The 22264-nt window shown below is 35.0% G+C and overlaps 1 protein-coding gene across 5 annotated transcripts in view; it reads left to right on the top strand.

The window, feature by feature from the left end:
- The window catches only part of LOC134840519 (AP-3 complex subunit delta-1-like), a 94902-nt gene extending 83258 nt beyond the window's left edge, over positions 1-11644 (top strand). For 4 of the 5 annotated variants that reach the window (XM_063856375.1, XM_063856372.1, XM_063856373.1 and 1 more), the window contains 15 exons: positions 953-1081; positions 1600-1806; positions 2560-2728; positions 3052-3319; positions 3770-3911; positions 4205-4525; positions 4718-4840; positions 5135-5173; positions 5710-5898; positions 6170-6328; positions 6653-6790; positions 8920-9005; positions 9410-9531; positions 9834-9916; positions 10459-11644. In XM_063856375.1, the coding sequence (XP_063712445.1) occupies positions 953-1081; positions 1600-1806; positions 2560-2728; positions 3052-3319; positions 3770-3911; positions 4205-4525; positions 4718-4840; positions 5135-5173; positions 5710-5898; positions 6170-6328; positions 6653-6790; positions 8920-9005; positions 9410-9531; positions 9834-9916; positions 10459-10557 (2274 nt within the window). In that variant the 3' untranslated portion in view covers positions 10558-11644. The remainder of the gene's footprint in view (positions 1-952; positions 1082-1599; positions 1807-2559; positions 2729-3051; positions 3320-3769; positions 3912-4204; positions 4526-4717; positions 4841-5134; positions 5174-5709; positions 5899-6169; positions 6329-6652; positions 6791-8919; positions 9006-9409; positions 9532-9833; positions 9917-10458) is intronic. The other variant, XM_063856374.1, reaches the window with a different exon arrangement.
- Positions 11645-22264: the final 10620 nt, after the last annotated feature.

Raw genomic sequence — 22264 nt, 5'->3', positions numbered from 1 at the left:
TATGGTGATTTTTTTTTCAGGAAAAAGTCTTGTTTGTTTACGCTCAATTTTGATTTTTCGCAGTTTGACTTGTTTTTTTTTTAGTTTAGTGCATTTCCATTGTTAAAAAAAGCAAACTCCAATATCGAACAGCAAATGTGTAAAGGTCACGAAAAACGTGATCGACTTCTAATTTCGAAAAAGGAAATTAATTATCAGATTTCCCTGCGAAGTAAAAATTTCACCCATTGATCCAGTTTTCTCAAAAACGTGATCGACTTCTAATTTCGAAAAAGGAAGTTAATTATCAGATTTCTCTGCGAAGTAAAAGTTTAACCTTTTGATCCAGTTTTCTCAATTTGGGTTAATTTTAACAAAAAAGTGTCCATCATAAATTGCTCTACAATTTCAAAGAGTTTCAGGACATCTGTTTTTTCTTCGAAATTCAAAAGTTGAAGGTTATTGAAAAAACAAGTCTGCTTTTTTTTAGTTTCCTTGCGTTTATTACTCTTTTCCAACCGTCAGTTGGCTATGTTTTTAAATTTGTTTCTTTAAAAGGAAAGCAAACTCCAGTATCCAACAGCAAAATTACCAATGACACATGAAAAACGTGATCGGCTTCTAGTTTCGAGAGGATTTCCTAGCGGAATAAAAACCTCACCTATTAATCCAGTTTCGTCAAATTTGACTTGGGTTAATTTTCTCAAGAAAAGTGTAATTCATAATTTTTTTTCTGAAATTCAGATAGTTTTAAGCTCATATAATTTTTCTTTGAAATTCGAAAGTTGTTTTTTTTTTGCTGAAAAAATAAGTCAGTAATTTTGTTTCCTTGCGTTCATTGAATCTTTTGCAACTGTCTGTTGGCTATGTTGTAATTGTCTTCTGATTTGTACTCTAAACTTGACAGGAATTGAAGATGTTTAGGTGCGCCTTACACTCACACAACATAGACATTGGGTTTGTCTGTTTGTAGGCGTGCGTGGCGCTGCAGATCCTTCGCTATATTGAGAGGTATATTGACAAAGACGATGAGATAGTAGAAGACTTCCGACTCCTGTTCGCAGAGGATCTCAACCCAGTAGCCCCCAAGGCACAGCGAAAGGTATATTACTGTGTGCATATTGTTTTTGTTCTTGTTTGTTATATATACGTCTTTAATATTGAGCATTGAATGGCAGTACTCGGGTGTAGATAGTTTTCTGGTTTTCTCAACTGTGGGTTTTTTACCAGTCTATGCAGCTGCAATTGCACTGCGCCTTGTTTTATTAGGCAAACTCATAAATTAGAGATATCAATATTAACTTCGTTCAAGTACTTAAGATTGCTATGTGAATTTCATTCAAAAACTACTTGAAAGAAGACTACCCGTTGAAACTTGAAAGATAGCAGGAAAGAAGTTCAAACTTGAATGTTTTTTTTTTTCAAAAAGCATCGTCTCATGATGGTAGGACCCACTATTATTTTGCCAGTTATGTAGGATCGTTTGGTTCTTTATGGGAGTCTTTGATTTCAAACTGTCGAACCGGCTTAGGCTGGGCTGGGCCAGGTTCTATAGTCTCCTGTAGCTCACGACAATTTTCTATATTGTTGGCTAGTTTGTATGGTTTTTCTAATGATCAGGTTCCTGTTCCTCCGGGGCTTGACCTGGACGAGTGGATAAATGCACCTCCCTCAAGCAGCGAGGATGATGATGTGCCGGGAGCTGCCAATACATTCGTGGATGACAGACACTACGGCAGTTCATTGGGCAATAAGGCAGTGTCCAGTGACCCAACAGTGAGCATCTTCGCCAAACCCAGAGAAGTGTCGGAGCAAGAATTGGCCAGGGTTAGTTCAAGAGCTCAGTAGCTTTTCGTCCGCGCCCGTAACTGTATCGTATAGTGGTGAACATTGAAGGATCCCTCGAAAGGATTCGTAAAAAAACGTTCTCTCTTAAAGGTTAACGCCATCTAAATCGTCGTCACTGTTCTCGTCTGGAGCTAAAAAAAATTTAAGTCTTTTTTTATTGAATAAGATTTAATTATGATAACAGATTATCTTTTTTTATCAGCGCGTACCATCTAATCTTTTGTTCCGACCACTTCGCCAAGTGGGAAGGAACTATGTGCTAGGCATGATTTTTCACAACAATTTCGACTACACTAAAGAAAGCTCGTCAGGGGGTCAAATAACGATATCATATTGATGTACTTTTGGTCATGAATCTGATTCCGATTAAATATTTTTAAATTGTCTGTTTCGAGAAAAATTGGTTTCATTCTCTCATCGCTTTTCGTTTATGTAGAGAGAATGAACTCGCCGTTTATTTATTCTGCAATTTCTAAATTTATTTATTTAATGTTACCTCTCATTTGGCAGATTTTTTAACGTTATTCAATTACTCTTTTCCTTAAAAAAGACGAGAGAAATTTGCGCAAAAAAATGGTAAAAATGTGTTGTTTTTAAATGTTTTCATATTTTTTTCTTCTGTTTTTTTGATTTAGTATTCGATGCTTGTGGTGGAAAAACTTTTTTTGTGCCGCTTGCGCAGAAATGGTAATCCTTTTCTGAATGTGGAAAAGATGCGTGAATTGTTTTAAGGTGCGCGAGGAGCGAGAGAAGTATGTTTCGAACAACATGTACTACTTGAAGAGTTCAAATGCCAGCAGCAAGAACAGTTCTCCTCCAGGGAAAAAGCCGCACTCAAGTAAACAACAGCAGGAAGCTTCTTCGGTGCCATCCGAAATAGACTTGAAGCTGGAGATACCAGGTTATTATACTTGAACACTGGGACTTTATTCTGACTTCTCTGAATCTCAGACAATCTTAGCCAATCTGTGAAGCTGAAATGTTGTCGCAATGGAGGAAATTTGAGTCGTGATCCTGACTGGAGACAGATTATTAGAATGTCAAAAGCTTAAAAGAGAAGACGTAGGGTTTTTAAACAGAAATCATAAGCGGAAGCCAAAAATGATGTCAACCAATCGATATGAAGTCAAAGTGGTTAGAATACAAATATTGAGTTGTGCTCCATTTTTATAGTTAATCACAAATTCGTCAAGGTTTTCTTGGGTTAATCTGGAAATTTTGAAGGATTTTCGCTGACGGAAGCAGAGAAGAAGGCGATGAAGAAGAACAAAAAGCGCATGAAGGGCAAGAAGAGTCGTTCGGGTGCGGGGGGAGACGAAGGCGGCGTGGATTCAGAGGGGGGACTGTACGACAGTGACGGGGCTGGAGGAGGACCAGTGGTGGATATTGTGGCTGAGGACATGCCTGAGGGGGCGTTGCCAAGCGACGAGGAAGACAAAGGAAGACATGCCAATGATCCGCACAGATTGCTCGACTTTGAACTTGAAAGCTTGTATGTCAATGTTATCATATACATCTTTTCATTAATTTTGAATGATGAACGTTTTTGGTTGAACCCAATCTAGATTTTTTTGGACAATCGATAGGAGTTTGTTTGCAATTTTGAACGCATGGGACGACAAAGGAAGCAGAGAAGGAAGCAATTTTGAACGCATCTGCTTCACCACCTATGTGTAACTCGATTTTTAAAGTATTCTCCTTTGTTCAAAGTTGGAATATAACTTCCTGATTGAAGCAAAACAAACATAGATAAAATTTATTGCAAAAAACTAGTGTATTGATGTTGGAATCACTCTTAAAGAGCTTTACTGCGCTCAATCATGCTGGGATTGGAAATTGAACAAAATAAGCCATTCACGAGGGCCATAATCGAGACAATAAATTGTTAAATCGGTTATTTTTGCAAAAAGAGCCTGAGTTGTAAAGAGAAGAGTTGCTTTAGAACTCCTTTCGACGACAAGACGGACAAGAACAAGAAGAAAAAGAAACAAGATGAGAAAGTGGAGGAGACTGTGAGTGCAAGTGGAGAGAACAAGAAGAAAAAGTCAGACAAGAAGTCCGAAAAGGAGAAGGAAAAAGACAAGGTCAGTCTAAAAGTCGTTTTTTTTTGTGTAAAGTATCGAGTAATCTGATGTAAAGCGGGTTGTTCTGGTCCATTTGCCTCGATACAATTTCGCTGGCATGAGCATGCCTTTAGTTTTAGGACTAAGTGCTGTTTCAAAATCTAAATTAATTGTTAGCAAGTGTTTGATGAAATCCTACTCAACTCGTTCGGTATGTTTTTCAGAATAAAAAGTAATGATATCAAAAACGATCACCATTATAACCTGGCTTATAATGTTGTTTGGAGGGTTGGAAAAGAACTATTCAATTTCAGGCGGAAACCTTGACTAGTAAAAAGAAGAAGACTAAAGAGGCGAAGCCAGTCAAAGAAGAACCACAAGAAGAGGAGATCCATGTTATTTCATCCAAGAAAAGCAGCAGCAAATCCGGGAAAACTAAAGAAAAAACCGGAAAAGAGAAGAAAAGCAGTAAGAAGGGGACTGTAGTCGGCGAGGGAGATGAGCCCCATGTAGTGGAGGGTAAGAAGGAAAAGGGGTCTCCAGGTGCAGTGGGTGGGGACGAAAAAGGAGAGAAAAAGGAAAAGGGAAAGAAGAAGAAATTGCTGAAGGAAATTGCCAATGATGAGGCATCCGCGGTATGTATGAAATATATAAAACGTTAATTTGTAGTAAAAAGATGAATCCATTTTCATAAATTTGAATCTTAGCTAGTTTTGATGACTGTTTGAGCCTCAATGTTCAGTTTGTTGACATTTTGAAGCGAAGGCGTACAGTTGACCTCTAAATTGAAGGATTATGCTTTTAAAATGCTAATTTTGTGTGTTCAGCCTGGTACTGGAGGTAACGAACAGCAGCTGCTGAGTGTGAACCTCATAGACGGATTCTCGTCAACTGTCTCCTCTCACTCACTAGTGGATGTGGCAGCTAACGGAGACCTCAATAAGAGCCAGGCTAGTCACTCCTCGCTTCATCAGATCTATTTTGAACATGATGATTTGGATCTACTTAACAACCTCCGCCCCTTTCAAGAAAGGGGGGGGGGAGATTGTTAAGTAGATCAAAATGGTCGATTTTTCGACCAATCAGAATGCAGCAAAATCAGAATTCTCAATAGAAAGCTCAGTCTTATTTTACTGTATTTGTTTATAGGCGTGGAGTTTATTAAGTAGGTACCATAGGGGGATTGTTAAATAGATCCGATGATTTTTCAAGCAAAGCTTAAGCAACGAGAAATAATGTTTCAGGCGGAAAATCTTGATTTCTGGCTCGACGGAGATGATCAGGTGAGAAAAAGTGTAAAACAAATTAAGGACATGGACTTCAGACTCTCACATTTTTTTTTAGTTTATCGTACTTTATTTCTCCTAGCGATTAATTTTAAAGCCCATTCTAGTAACGACAAAGGATGTCATTTCGATTGTTGTCGGGAGCCGATTTTTTTTCTCAAATTGAAAAGAATTTTTTTTTGGAAAAAATTAGTCCGACTATCCTATGTCAGCTTATCTCACGCGCTGTTTAGTGTAATAGTACGAAGCAAATTTTTTTCCTACCGAGGCTGCAAAAAAGAGCTACTTTAGGTTGCTTTTTTGAAAGTGCTATGGCTGCTTTGGCACTAATAAAGAAAAAGAAAGAAAAAAAGAAAGAAAAAGTATTATAATTTACAGAAAAGGCAACAAAAGATAGTGCGATGCAAAATCATAAAAAAATCTTGATTTGTAATGAGCTGTAAGTCGGAACTTTTCCAATTTTCCTTTGGTTTTTTGAGAAATACTGCTTCAACCGTCTATTATGATATTTGAAACATTCATGTTTGCTTTAGAGCGGCAATAAAGGAGCTGCTGGAGTCAAAACTCCTTCAGCAGCGGACACTTCAGCAGGCAACCAAGCAGTCGCAGAGAGTGATCTCTATCTGGCACTAGATGGGATCCAACTGTCGCCTGTCACAAACCCCTCAGACATGGCTCTGCCTCTGTTCACGCCTCTAGCTGCAGACAACAAACTCCACATTGTTAGCTTTTTGCGAAAAGTTTGAGATTTTTTACAATGTAAATCTTAAGAATCAATTCAAAAAATGAATTTTTGGACAATATCAAAATGTTTTGTCTCAAGTTTTGCTCAAACAAGCGAGTAAGTTTGACTGTTTTTGAAAAAAAAAACAATTTTTTCCGTAGTTATAAATTGCCTTCAAGTGCGTGTTATTTAGGGAGCGTGATACAACATCGAATATTTAATTTTTATCAAAATGTTTTCAGTATTGTGAATTTGTTTGTGTGCTGCAGGATTACAAGTTGGAAGTTGAGGAAGTGAGTGGAGATGTTTTGTGTGTGGAACTGAAAGTGGCCAACATCTCCTCATCTGAAGCATCCACTGAGTTTATTACTCTGAAGAGTATAGAGTTGACCATCTCGGACGGAGTGAGCATTCATATGCGCCGAATTGTGAGTCACAATTGACGAGAGAAATCATTTTTTTTGTAGTATAATTTTTTGTCATTGAATGATGCGAAGACACCGTTCTTTAAGTTTTTTTTTTCAGGTAAAATTGATAAAACTTGTTCACGCTCAAATTCATTTGCTGAATGGAAAAGAAAAATCTTTTTTGTTTTCTTTTTGTAGATTGAAAAAGAAAAATCTATATTGACCCTGTTTACTCTAATTGGGTTAGTTTTATTAATCAATAGTCATCTACAAAAGAATCCTGGAAACGAAAGAGCTCAAACTTTTTCAGTCTTTGTGTAAGTAAACCAAATTCTGGTAATTTAGGGTTCTTCAGCCCACGAAGCAGTGGTGTTGGCGAAGAAGCTGTTGCCTGGCGAAGAGATCACCCGTAGACTGGAGTACACGTTCAAAGACATCTACTGGCCACAGAAACTCAAGGGCACTGTTACTTACATTGCATCTGTAAGAGGATACTCCTGTCATAACAGCATTTATTGGTGCACAAGCAAACACGAGTGTTATACTACGTGTTCACTTTTCCAAAGATTTTTTTTTACAAAACAGGCAGTTTTTTTTGTTTCCATGCTTTAATTCACTTTTTTCTACTTGTCTGTTGGCTAAATTTGCTTTTTTAAGATTAATGAACATAGTGAAGACACTTGTATAGGTCAGGGCGATTTTTTTTCCAGGAAAATATCTTAAAATTTAATATCGCTCCTTTCTGACTTTTCGCGGTTTGACTTTGATGTCTTTAATTTAAGTTCATTTCCTCTGTTTACACGAGCGTAGCGTAGTTTGATAGTACGGTAGGCAGCATTGGGAGTATAAATACCATTGACATTTGATTACACTTGCGAACTTAAGTGAGCGTTAGTGTAATAGCACGACTATTTTTTTCTAACGACTATTTTTTTAATTCTTTTTTTTTGGTTAATGGTTTCGGCCTACTTCAAATCGGCTTTGTGGCCTTATATTGTTCCATTTGACGGGCGAGTAAAGTGTTCTCATATTGCTTTGTTTGAGTGGTTAATTTAATTTTGTCTCTGTGCTGAGGGTGAGGCTGAGGGGGACGTAACAAAGTCTTTTTTTTCAGCTTAAGGGTTTCGGCCAACGTGTTTTCGGCTTTGTTACTGCTCGGTAAATTTTGTTGTGATGTGAATTTTTGTTTTGGCTTGTTTTCGGTTTTAAAACTAGCTCTATTCATTTTGATAGATCTAGTTTTTTCGACTAAGCGGTTTTCCTGTTTTGTATTGCATGTGGCGCGAAGATCTGTTTGAAGTTTGATCACCAATAATTTGACACAATGAGGCCCTTTAATTCATCTAATGAACCGAAAAGAGCGATGTTCTTCATACCATAGCTTAAGAATGAAAACCAATGTGATATTTGAAATGCATAATTAACACACCATTTCATTTTTTACGTTCGAATATATGTTGCTTTAAGGTTATTTCATTCCAAACAATAAGATGCAAAATTAGTGTAAGTGACCATGTGTAAGCCAGGAGTCCCTGCAAAAATCAAATGTGACAGAGGGGTGACGTATAACTGTATTTTTAAGCAAATACAGCATTTAAAGAACTCAATGGACGCTTCTTGGTAGTTTTAAAGATTTTTTTCTTAAACGTAATTAACTGCCTCGTTTACGGTTATTATAAGATGCTTTAATTGACATCACCGAAGCATTAAGTTCAAAAATGTTGAGGCACTATTTACATAAAGGAACCTGTTTCTTTCTTGCTATCCTTCTATCATACTTGTACCGTACCGGGCATGTTAAAACTCCTTTTTGCCGCTTTTTCTTACGTTTTTACGAAGTTGCAGCTTGCCTCTGTGAAGAAAGTGTGCTAACTACTTAAGGAAGCGAGGTGATATGGCGCAGTTGACTCGTCTCATAGATGTGCGTCTTAGGGGCGTGAGGAATCCTGTTGTCGGCTTTTTTTCAAAGCTCTCTTTTCAGCGTTGTTTTGTTTGTGTTTGCGTCTTGCAGCTTCACCTCTGTGTGAAATTTTAAGATGTCGGTTACATGGGGAAATAAATGAACTTTTCTTTAACATAATAATATTTATACGGATCGATCGACATACGGTTTTCTTCAATTCGCGTTAAATGAAGAGTGCTTTACACTGATTAAGAGTAATGAACGTAGTGAGTACTCTTATATAGGTCTTGCTGATTTTGTTTTTTTTTCAGGAAAAAGCCTTAAATTTTGTTCACGCTCAATTTTTATTTTTCGCGGCTTGACTTGTGATTTCTTTTCAATTTCAGTGCATTTCTATTGTTCAAAAGAAGGCAAAATCCACTACCGAACAGCAAAAGTGTAAAGGTCACAAAAAACGAATTGGAAATTAATTATCAGATTTCCCAGCTAATTAAAAGTTTTGCCTATTGATCCAGTTATCTCAAATTGGGTTAATTTTAACAAAAAGTGTCCATCATAAATTGTTCTACAAATTCAAAGAGCTTTAAGGCCATCTATTTCTTCAAAAGTTGAAGGTTTTTGGAAAAACGAATCAGTTTCTTTGCGTTCATTACTCTTTTCCAACTGTCAGTTGGCTATGTTTAATATTGACGCTAATGCATTTGTTCAGTCCGGGGAAAGTTCGACGCAGGACAAGATTGACTTCAAGCTGAATGTCCCGGTGTCTGCCTATCTCATGCCACTGCCAATGGACGGGTAAGAAAATCCAAAAGAATATTATGAGCTCAGAACTTTTTCAGTTTGAAAGGCTAGGTTGGTTGTCGTCTCCGTTCCTGTAATCCGGCTCTTTTTCCCCCACCTGCACTTTTTTAAGTGATCTTTCTGTTTACATTGTCCGATCGTTACGAAAACTGGCTTGCTGACAAATATTATTGGTCTTTATACTTAACCTTGATGCTAATGTGAGGTTGGGGAAAAGAGCCCTTCTCCGGACTTGAGATGATTAATGGCTTTCGTGATATAAATGAACGCTCTATTGGCAAAATCGTTTTTCTGTAAATCTGTTGATTCCTCTCTTGATATGATTTTACTGTTTCTAAATGTCTTATATGCCGCTGTCTTAAATGAATTGCTATAAATGAATCTTTGTTCTGTGTCAGCATCAGCTTCAAGAGTCTGCTATCTTCTGGGGGGTTGCCCTTCAAATGCAGTGTGAGTGTGCAGTCGGCCGAAGTGTTCACCAAGGCATTAGCAGTACTCGCTCATCACATCCACTTCACAGGTGAATGCTAGGGAAAAACAAGCAAAACAAAATTATGGCATGGAACACAGTTTCGCAATTAAGTGTAAATCATTTCAATAAAAATGATCAAATATAAGAAAAACAATCAGTTCACTGAAATAAAAATAACTGAGTTAGAATTAATTCATATTCAAGTTTTTTTCACCATAATTTGAGATCACAGGTATGCTCAAAAATGGAATCTGTTTTTTAAATCATAAGAGAAATACTGAATTAGAAGAAGAAGGATAAGACGAATTTATAGGAAAAAACTATTCATTAACTTTGCCAATATGTTTTAGTTGTGGAGCAAATTGTTGAAAGCGCCTCTCTCTACTGCAAGTCTGCGTTTGGAGATCACATTTGTGTGTTGTTCAAGGCTAATGTAAGTGCGATTTCTTAATCATTTTATACGAGAGATATTTCAATGTATGTAAAAAATGATTTTTCTTAGTTTTTATAGTTTCTAGTTTTTCCAATGCTTCATCTTTACTTTTTTTGCGGCCTGACTTTTCATTTCTTTCTGAATTAAATTCGAATTCATTTACTTAAAGGAATGTATATTATGCTCTCGATAGCAAACTTTGAAATGTCGTCAAAAGACGTTAATGAAGAAGCTCAGATTTCAAAATTGTTCAGATTTTTTGGAATTAAAGAAATTACCCATTGAATGTGTTTTTAAGAGTAATGAACGTAGTGAGTACTCTTAGATAGATATTGTTTTGTTTTGGTTTTTTCAGGAAAGTCTTGAAATTTGTTCACGCTCAGTTTTGAATTTTTGAAATAAAAAGAAGTATCTACTATTAAAAACAGTTGAAATTCAAGGAGATTTAAAGTAGCTTGTTCTTCTTTTTCATTCAGTTTTTCGACCTCCTTCCCTTCATTGACACTGTCCCGACTGTCTGTTGACTATTTTTTGTATTCTAGCCACAAGGGGGCTTCTCGTGTGACATGAAATGCAACCACGAGCAGCTGATGAAGCAGGTGCAGACGGAGATCGAACACCTGTTCCAGCCAGCATTGTAGACTCATCGCCCAGAGGCACACACTGAGCCGACATTCCACTTAACCTTAAATTATACCACTACAAAATACAAACTCATAATTACACACTGTTAAAATGTAAAATCATCGGATCAGACAATAATGTAGCTTCTGATAATAATAGTATATAGTGACCTATTTATCTTAAATCCTAGAAATGCGCGAGAACCCATGCGTTATTTATGGAGGCAATTTCAAAACCAGAAATAAGCTGCTTGATGCATGATAAATTCATATTTTTATTGTTCCGACCACTAAATGGAGAGAAGGGGGAAGTTCGCTTTAATCATGGATAAGCCCGTGTTTTTTTTCTCCCGATTTTGACTACCCCAAAGAAAGCTAGAAGAAGGATCAAGCCTGGGATCATATTAAAGCTTAATCAGTCGTTATTTGGATTCCAAATAAACAATTAAAAGTTCGAAAAAGTTGTGTCGCTGTCAAGAGTTTTTTTCGTTTTCTGACTAATTATGATAAAATTTTCAATTTTTTGTTCAGTGTGGTCGGCACATTCTGTGCTAATTTCACAGCATCCGGCTCTCCTTGTTAAAAAGTATTGGATGTTTTTCCTGTTTTGGGTCGTGTAGTTTGTATGATACTAGTCTTGTGCTCATTCCGTAAATATGTGCAGTATTTAGCTGTTTCTTCGAATAGTTTGGAAGAGCGTCTTATGTTAAAGAAATATAATGTAAATCTTTGCGCGTTGTTCAAAAATGTGAATTCTTGCGATCCAATTTATAAATTTGCGCAATATGTTATGGCTCAGTAGCGGATATAGGCATTGTGTAAAGGCTATTTAAAAAAAAGTAATAAAAAATTGTAACCAACGTGTCATTTTTGCCTTAATCCGCCTCTGTTACCAATTAATTATTCTCTGAATTATGCAATGCATTCTAGTTCTAATGTATATTTTGAAAGTCTTTCTTAAACTACATAATTTATCAAATTGTTACAACTGCAGATTTTGTTGGAACGCAATTCAGAAAAACCTAGCTCTGATGCCCAAATTCTGCCTCAAAAATTCGTTGTAATAGAAAAAATGTACCTTTTCAATAAAAGTTAAGAACAGAAATTGTATAGAACAATTTTTTGACTTTATAAACAATACGAGCTTGCGAGCGTAGTATTGAACGGTCAGCCCACTTTCACTTTCTCCCAGCAAGTCACACGTTTAGGAAAAATTTCTGAAAATGTTATCGAAATAATAGGTTTTGAGAGACTTTGAAAACACTTTGGGAATGTCAACGTTTGAGCACAAATGTAACAACCTGCTAGCATTTTAAGTAAAGGTTTGGAGGTTTGAAAGCTGACAATTTATTGGAATAAGTACCGCACAATATGGACATGTAATCTACCTAGATTTCAGCTTACCACCCAGATCTACACACTAAATAATAACATTTACTCCATAATTATTTCGTAAGTAACTTTGTTCACTTGGCTTATTTACTGGCCTTTTTTTGGAAAAACGTTTTTTTTTTTGGAAAAACAAACATTTTTGAGTATGCTGGCATCTTGCATTTTCGTCATACTTAAAGTTTGCTTTTTTGATGGCTAATTTTTAAACTCAATTTGTTAAAGTTCAAATTTTTTTGTGCGATAATATATCAACTTATTGGCCTCTTTTTTCGTTAGTTGATGCGCAAAAAAAATGTGTGTGTGTGTGTTTTGAGGAAACGGACATTTTCTGATTCAAATTTCATGTTCTATTGCTATGGCTCGTTTTTCAAAACTAGCTCTTCGTTTTTGATAAACCTTAGTTTCTTTTTAAATATTTTTTGATTTTGGCTGTTTTGTATTCTATTGCAAGTGGTGCGAGGCTTCGCTTCATTTCTGTGTAATAGTGGACTTTTTCCACTAAATTTGAAAATTTTTACCACACTGAAATGTCATTGGGAGAACTTTAAGATTTCGCTGCGCGTTTTCATTCGTCTCTCTTGCATTGACTTTCGTTCTTTTCTAAATATCCATTGGTTGTCAATAAATCATAATTACAATTATTTGGTACCGAAGAAGTTCTCAGATCAGCTCTTACGGTAGTAAAAATCTCTGTAGTTTTTTCTTACTCTGATTTTCGTTGCGTTCTTTTGGTTACCTTAGGTATTTTCGTTTTTCTGAGCTTGATATTTTCTTCACATTATGTCTATTATGAAAAGTGTCAACGACAAAGGGTGTTTTTTTAGCATTTTTTTAGAAAACCTATATAGTGCAAACAATCCTTTTTAAGCCGTGATTTTCAACTTTAAAGACTCAATAGACCTCATGAAACGCACACCAAAAATATAAAAAGGAACAACAAAGAATTTTTTTCACAAGAAGTCAAATGCTACAAGGATTGTAAAATCAAGCAAACTATCTAAGACAAAGAATATACTAATTCTTACTGATCAGCTTCTCTTGCAAATTTTCATAAGTTTTCCACAAACTCAAATCTCATTGCGAGAACAGTGGAATTTTGCTGCGCGATTTCATTCGTCTCTATTCTTACCTTGACTTTTGTTCTTTTTTAATAAACATTGATAATCAAAGATAAATAAAGCTCTTTGGTACTAAAAAAAGTGTTTAGGTTTTCAGAAAAGCCCTGAATCCATAGTACAAATTCTTGGTAGTATTTTCTTACTCGGATATTAATTGCGTTCTTTTGGATACCCTTAGTATTTACAGGTAGCTACAGAATTGCATCATACATATTAAGACATAGACGAATGCTATGAAGGTAACTCGTTTTTTTTAAACTTATTTTGAGTTAATTTTAAGTTCAAGTAAATTCCGCTGACCAGTAACGAAAGCGGAATCGGCGCGCAAAATTGTGACCGATTTCTAGTGTCGAAAGCGAAACATAAATTTAAGAATTGCTAGCGGAATAAAATATTACTACAAAAGCGATGTATCTTTTATTTTGTCAGCTGGTGTGCTATTAAAAATTCAGTACTGTGTTGAGATCTGTTAAGTAAAAAATATATAAATGTTTTTTGGAGAAGCAGAAAATAAAAACTGAAAGTGGATTTTTTGGTGTATAAATACGTTCAGAAAATTTCACTTTATCTGCTCTTCAAAAAAACGATTACTTGTTTTTTTTACAGATGCCAATAGAAAGTTTTCCAATCACATTCTCAATTTATTCATATTGAAATCAGTTTTTTTGTGGTTTCATTAAACTCTTTTCAAACAGAAAACTCTACACGATTACTTGTTTTTTTTACAGATGCCAATAGAAAGTTTTCCAATCACATTCTCAATTTATTCATATTGAAATCAGTTTTTTTGTGGTTTCATTAAACTCTTTTCAAACAGAAAACTCTACAAGTAACATGACATCGTTTTTCCTAATTTAGATATTTACTAGTTGTTGAGAAACATTATCGGGTTAATTGAACAATGAACACTTTCAAGTGTCCCTCCAAAAAATATCTTCTAAATCATGTCTCAATTCCTTGGCTTAATCTAAAGTAGAAATTTTTACAGCTGGTGAAATATTTTGAAAATCGTACCCGGCCAAAATCAAGGTTTGCCCGAATTAATTTAGAGTTTTCACGGCTGCTTATATACCAAAGTTCTTCGTGTAAAAAGCATTACGTACCATCTGAACACACCAAACACCAAAGTTACTCCGTTTGGAATAATAAATAATTTTCATTGAACTATTGTTATCTTTCTATTAGCTCGTGTTAAGAAGAAAACAATTCTTTGTCAACAAAAATTCATGCAGCAATTTAGGTAATGATCAATTTCAGACAGTGGTTTTTTTATAGGAAATAAAGACTTTCAAGGTCTAAACAATTTTCACTTTAAAGTGAACACAAATGATCTCATTTCACACGTTTCTGTGTCTCAAATTTTCTGGATAAGAAACTTTCTGGCTTTTTGTGCCGACTTTCCACGAAAAAAGTTTATTTATGCATGGGATGTTTTTTTGTTCCAACTTTTGAAGAAAACGAACTGTTTATGCCTGGAGTGGCTGTTTTTATTAAGTCACTTTCGCCTATCAAAATAATAGTTTTTAAGAAAAATTATTGTACCCCATTGAAGACATTGAATCAGTGAAATCACATTTGAAAAAATATTTACCTTTGATCATTTTTAGCGAAGTTTGTAAGTTTAAAAAATGCTTATTTAGCCATGATCTCGAGTATTTTATGCGCGTTTTGAAGACTTAACCAGACTATCCTGAAGAAATAACCCAGACTATGTACCCGTGGCAACTTATTCCGCAAAGCAAAATTGTTCCAATTTGAATTGAGGCTTGCTCTCAATTGTTTGCAATAATTTGGTACGACTCAATTTTTCCCACTTGATCCTTGATAGTGTTCAAAATTTATACTTTTTCAATATTTTTTTGTTTAAAAAAGTTCGATTTGGATTAAGGGGCAGTCGGAACATTCACAGATTTGCTTTGATATATGAGCAGTCTTGTTGAGTTTTTAAGATGCTTTGTCCCGTTCTCTCTTCCTATTCTTCTCTCTCTCTCTCTCTCTCTCTCTCTCTCTATCTCCTGAATCTTTCTTTCTCTTCTCTCTCTCTCTCTCTCTCTCTCTCTCACACACTGTCTCTCTCTCTATCTCTATCTCTCTCTCTCTGTCTCTTGTTTCATGCGCTTTCTGCTTGATTTGGGGTGATCAATTATTCGCCTTTCATCTCCTTTCTTTTGCTCTGGAAAAAACATAGAAATCGTTCTTGTCAGAAATCTCATCAAACTTTTAAATGGACTTTTCCTCAGCCGGTAAAACCCACAAAAACATCAGATAAAAATTTCAAAAAAAAAAATTAAGCAAGGATTCTCGAAGAGAAAAGCCTATTGGCGACTAGAAAAACTACTGTATAAAGATGGAAAGCACAATTAGAAGATTTGATTTACGCTATATTTGGCGTCAATAAGCAACGAAAAAATCTTTTTTGAGCCTATTTTTTTTTTAGAACAGGAGAGCATATTTGCCCAGGTTTTTCTGTAACATACGCATACTAGAAAATCCCAAGTAAAATTTGGATATCAATAGCACTCAAACACAGACGTCAAAAAAGATAGAGACTGCCTAGAATACAGGTCTCTAACAGATATGGCTACATCATTATTAAAGAGGAAGAATGGATATGAGATAAATTTAATTAAATTTGAACAAGAACAACAACAATCAGGTTTATTTGAGAGATCCGATACTCTATTTTTCTTATACTGCTATACATTTGTGCGTAATAGACAAGCAAATTTTGATTAATATCAAATTGACCAACGCTACAAAAAAATCTCGGAAATCTATTGGAACTTCCATGCAACAAGAAACCTCACTATACTGGGGGAAAATTAAGCATTTGTGCCGATTGTTGCGTAACCAGGGGCGTATCTAGGGTCTTAGGTTTTCTCGAGAGGAGGGGTGGATTTTCCAAAATAATTTGGAAATTTAGTCGAACTTTTTTTAAATCGACCAAATTGATTTTTCGAGCACTCCCAGGTCACTACAAAGACCTTATTTTGACGAAAAGCTTTCAAAAATAAAAAAAAACAGGTAAACAGCGGTTTTTGGGCATTTTTCGGAAAACTTTGACCTAAAAATTGCGTTTTTTTTTGGCGCTCGCGCCTCTTCAAACTTAGTATACATTGGTATTTAGAAAAGTTTTAGGGTTGGTTGACCTAAAATGGATGTCCTGAAATTTGGCTTATGAAGGAGTTGAATGCCCGAGGAAAACAAGCTTCCATTCCACCCACCCCCCCCCCCCCCCAAATCCACCCCTTAAAGGAACATATAGTGCTTTGTCTTTCAAAGATGAAATTGTTACAGAATATTATTTTAAATGCCATTTCTTTATCAAATTTTTTAATCGGAAAATTAAAACAACAAAAAAAATTTCGATGTTCTCAAGGTTCTGAAATTTGTCACAGAAAGTATCCACTAGGTTCCTAAAACGTAGCTATTCATGTTAAGAAGATGTTATACATGCATGTTCACTAATCATTCACAGCGATAATGAGGTTTCTTTTCGCTATATGTTTTTCAAAACAGAGGAAAAATAATTAGTGAACATTTTCATAATCGGCCTGCACAAAAAAAATTGTACAAAAGGAAACTGATAATCATAATATACTGTTTCGAAGTGAATTCACTACACAAACAAAGTTACAAATGAAGAAGAGAGCGCCAAAGAACTAAATAAAGCCTAATTTCGGACTTTTGAGAGCAAGAATCAGAAGTGTTATTTTTTTTGTTTTACTTTGCATACTCTGGCATATAAAAAAAGTCAAGTGAGTGCCCAAACTGCTCACAAAAGATGAAAGGGAAAAGTTTACCGTTTTTTGAAGTTGATGCTAGAACGCAACAAAGAGGAAAAATTTTGAGACTTACAATAAATTGTCTACTAAATAGCTTATTCATAAAGTCAGTATTAGATTGCATAAAGTTATTTTAAAACTGATGCGTGAAGTCGTTTAGTTACCGGTTAATGAAACTTTTGATCTCTAAAAATTTTGGTAATAAAAAACAAATTTTTGAGGAGGAGATGAACTGTAGGAGTAATCGAGTGTTTAGATGCAAACATTTAAGCATTAGAACAGCTTTTTTAGATGAAGTTTTGTTGCAATACATAAAAAATTACCATTGACACATTCAGATTGGCATTCACTTCTTATTATTTTGCGCAAAGTTGTTTAGTTGTTAAGTGTGTAGTTTTTTAACAAATATTTTTTTTTCATTTTTGTGATTTATGGGTTTGATCAATTCACAATTTTTCTTCTAACATACGCTTTTTTAACACGCTTCTGCAGCGTTTCCAAGTTTTATTATTTTGTTTTATTAATACGTAAAGGAGAATTCTATATGGTAAAACCAGTTTTCCGAAATCAAAAACATTCCCACTATAAAAAAGCACCTTTTAAACGATTTTTTCTTGAGAATTTTCCATCTATAACTACTCCAAAAAATTTGATAATTTTGAGGCTTTCTAGTTTTCTGCCTGAATAGTTGTATCTATTGATTTTAAACTGCTGATTTTTGCCGAAACACTGAGTTTTGCTCTTTTCAGTGTTGAGTGTAAATTTTTGCGTGTTAAAAAACTTATTTCATCTAAGACTTTTTGTTCACCCGCTTTGAGACTATTTTATGAAGAGATTGGTTTTTTATGACTGTATCAACTTAAATCCATCAACTTTGCATTTTCTCTCAAGATGTATACATATTGAAAAATGCTTGCCAAACACAATTTTAGTGAATTAGAAATAAGCCCCCTAAGATCATATGATTGGCCACTATCCAGCAAAAGACCATGGTCGAATGGCATTAAAATCTTATAAAGTCTATAAGGTGCACTGAGATGAAACGGATTGACCAATCCAGTTAAGTCAACTTTCTTGAAGTTGCAAGATGAAAGCATCAAAAGCGCCAATTTTTGTTCGAAACTGATCGTTAGTTGTTTTGACCAAACACGTTAGTAATTTCCAACAACATATTTAATCTATCGAACTTGAACTTCCCAAAGTCGAAATTTTGTGATGAAGATAATGATCTATTATTTCACAGATTTTCGTAATCACTTCTGTGATTTGATATTATCTTTTGCAATTATTTGGGGTCCGGAAAAGCCTAGCAAAGAAAACCTTTTTGAAGAAGCGCTTTCATCAAGAAAGTACATGCTGAAGTTCTTTTGAGTAACATAAGCCGTTAATTTTATGTACACTTTTGACAGTTCTTAATTTTTATGATTTGTTTCAACCTTCATTTTTTTTGATAAAACACCCTATTTTCAAAGCTGATTTTGCTTAGCCGTTGTTTTGGAACCGAGCTTTTTGAAACTTTTAACAATATATTTTTGGCGGAAGCGATTTATTTATTTATTCTTTCAACTTTTTGCCTTTTTTGGAAAATTTGTTTGGAAGACTCAAATCAAGTTTGGCTATCTTCTGCCGTTCGACGAGAATGCATTTTGGTTTTTATCTGGAAAAGAATTGTACAATACCGCGAAACATACGATTAAAAATGTTATTTGCATTATGAGCCAAAAAATGAGGCTGCGAATTGTTCGAAAAAGCTATTTCAACTTTTGAATGAGACTTGAGTGAGACGTGACAATCAGAACATTTGTGACAACTGAATTCGCGAAAATCCAAACCACGGTATACGCTATCAGACTCTGACAACGTCTCTGGCAACAAAAAAATAGAAAATAACGATTTGCGATCAATCAATTGCGGAAAAAAGCTACCCGGTAACAAATGATTGTACTGTTTCAATCGTTACCGCGCCTATTTCACTGATCGGAGGGGTTGAGGATGAGAATAACAACTTTTCCTGGTGTTGAGGAAGACCATTCTTCAACGAAGACCGAGAAAGCGGAAGGAACTGTCGTTGGACTTGAAAACTGTATTTTAATCAATTTTTAAATCTCTGGACATGTTCAGAGTTGAATTTGTTAGAAAACGTTCTCTTTTTGAAGATTTGAGGAGCTAGAGGCTAGGAAAAGATTGATTTATCCCCAATGGATGGGTTCGATTTTTCTCTAATTGGCCGAAAAAGTTATGTAACAGTCCTGTTTTTGAATAACCTCATAGTATGCGGATGCTGACACCCAGCCATGAGCTTTATATTTTATGCATGTAAGTAACAAATTTGAATGGTTGGCCGATAGCCTTTAACGGGCAACAGTTTCGTTAACCCGATTTTACGAAAGATAATTTTGAGTTGGCTTTGGCAGAGACCTTTAAAAGTGCGTTGAACTCTTTCTTGACGTTGGCGAGGCCTTATAAAAATTAGTTGATTTTTTATTAAATTTGTGTTTCTATTGAAACTTTTGTTATGTTGCCCATTTTTCTGTAAGTTGCAGTTTACTCCAGAATCTGAATGCCAGCTTTAGAATATTTTCTCTGATTATGTATGAATTTGCAGATTATTTTTCAAGTAATGATCTTTTACTGATGTCGGATTGGCTTTGTTTGACACGTGATTGCAGAAGAAGATGGCTAGACACGATTTTTTTTTACAAATTTCTGCATGCGGTTGCTTGCTATTGGCAAATTCGGTTTCAAAAAAATTTTGCAGCCTTATGAATTCTTTTTACTTTTGTTTTTCGATCAGTGTATTTTTATTGTCGAAATCACGGCACTGCATGGGTTGACTGGGGGCCAATAATAAGTTTATCTGAATGCTTATGAAGGTTTTGCGATGTTTGGAAGTTAACTGCGCTGGATGTTGCATAAACACACGGAAATATTCTTTTTTCATTTATTCGAAAGCTCATAATGTGGATAATGTTCAATTTTAATTTTTTGAGTACTTCAAAATGGACATGTTTTCTGACTTTTGTTAATCTTCCTTTTGTTGTTGAACCGTCAAATTAAAAATGATCAACATTTAATTGAAAATAGCTATTTGATTGATTTTCATAAGCCAGTTTTCTATTATATAGGTTGTTTTTGGTTTCGAATGAAGCTGTTTAACAACAATTTCAAATACGTGAAAGTTATTTGGATGCGACCATATGTTCTGTAGTAGCAACTGATACTTGAATGCGTAGTTTGGTGCTTTCACTGAGTATTTGTTCATCCTCTTTCCTAAATAAGGTTCATGAACGCACTGTAATTTTACGTACTCTCGCTTGAGTAGTCAACTTAACGAGAAATTAAAAAGAAGTTTCCATTTCAGCATCTCACTGACATTACAGTTATTTTGCTTTTGTGCTTGTTTTTTTGCATTTTTAGAAAAAAATAATTCGTGTATAATTAAGCAATTTTTTTGCATTTCCTAAAAAATTTACAGTATAGTTTGGATGCGCACTTACATAGTTATGGAAAAAATATACAATTTTACCGAAAAGTTTTCCGCTTAATTTAGAACAGTTAAGATTGAATTGTACATTTGATACTGCACCGATAAGCCATAATGACGGACCCCTGATATGATGTATTGTAATTGTCCTCGACAGCTAAGCATCTACGTGACCTAACGGCCCTCTTGAACTAAAACTACGTCAAACATTTGTCTTCAGTAGATAGAGCTGCCAAAGTCAAGTTATTTGCGTTTGAAGGCAACTATTCAAAACTCAGTTAAGTACCCATACGTTTTGCGAAATAGGGAATTTAGGCGACCCGACTCGGTCGCAACATGAGTCGCGAACCTTGGCCCGGGTAGCAGGATTTGAGGCTGCCCTCGCAGTATAGGTTCACATTACTTTGAGCAAAGTCTTAGCTGCTGGTTCCTCGTCATTTCATTCATGCGTTTTGTCACCTAGTTCAATAGTCTTTTCTAGACAGCAAAAAAAAATTGACAAAAAAAATGATTTTTTGTTGACTTCTTCCATTACGAGGCCAAACTGTGCACTGCATAGATGCACAGTTTTGTGTCTACATGTTTATAGTTTCCAGATAAAATATTTTAAATTTTTGTCGGAACAATCAAAAAGAATAAAATAACAAAAAATAACAAAGGGAGCGACCTTGATGTGGAATCCGCGTTCAATTCACAAAATACACACTTTCGCCTCCTTATGTGTCAAATTATTTCCTTGTTTTTTCTTCTTTCAGTGTAGTCGGAACAAACTGCGCTCATATAAAGGCAAACGAGCATCATAGTTTCTTTTTTTCTGAAAGATCAGTTTCAGGATATTTTTAAAAAATTATTTAAAACCGGTATATGCATCCTACCGGGTTGACTAAAAATGCTAATCATAAAGTTTTCTTATATGGAAAAATGCTACTCATACAATTTTCTTGCAATTCCTGTAGTATAGTTAATTGCGTGAATTGTTTATGATTAGTGAGTTTTCATTTATGGAAATTGTATGACTATCGTTTTCCCATAAACCAAAAAAAAAATGATTTTTTTTAGAAAAAACAACTTCTCAAAATTTTTGGAATGTGTACGTGACTGAATACAGGTGACAAAACCATGCTTAACTTCAAATTAGAGTCGTCAAAAGTTCAAAAGTTTAATCGCCTTGCAATTACAAGACTTTGGAAATTTGATTCGCGGTTGAAAAAAAACCTTTGGGGGCATTTTCGAACATACTTCCGGAAATTTTTTGTTGCCGCAACTAACAAATACTAGTCATACAAGTTTCATATATGGAAATTAAATAATTTGCATTTTTTTGACAAAAACCAATTCTTTTCTATATACTATGATACACCAACTTTTATGCAAGAAAAAAGAAAAAATCTTTGAAAATTCAAATACAATAATTTAGCAAAATGTATGGAGTTTGTATGATTTGTATTTTTTCATAGACCTAGTTTATGGAATTGCTTGATTAGCATTTTCGATCTATGGAGGTCACCCCGGGTTTTTGCTTGGGCTCATTGTCGTAGCTTCATATGCTACCGGGTGGTTGCTAGTGTCTGGCTATGTCTATTTTCATCGTTTTCGTAGCTTTTAATTTGAATCTTCATATACTGGGCTAAGTATGTCTAAATAAGGTCGGTTTTTTTGATGTACGAAACTGTAAGAAACAATTTTGAGTTGATTTTGAGCTGATTTACAATTTCAGTTAGTTTTTCGCTAAGCATGAATCAGTTTGATCATTCTTCAATTAAGCCTTTTTTTGCGTCTATTCGCTGCAGTGGCGTTTGATTGTGTTGTTTCAGGTTTTATACCCATAGGCTTTTCGAATTATATTCGCTCGTTTCCGAAGCGTATCGCTATCTGTAGATACTTCTACATTGTCCAATCGTTTTTATAAACAAACATTTTCATCTGTTTGCTTGCTAATTCCATGG

Source organism: Symsagittifera roscoffensis, chromosome 2 (genome assembly GCF_963678635.1).
Source record: "Symsagittifera roscoffensis chromosome 2, txSymRosc1.1, whole genome shotgun sequence".
Classification (NCBI taxonomy): Eukaryota; Metazoa; Xenacoelomorpha; order Acoela; family Convolutidae; genus Symsagittifera; species Symsagittifera roscoffensis.
Note: the sequence above shows the minus strand (reverse complement) of the source record. Positions and strands in the feature narration are given on the sequence as shown.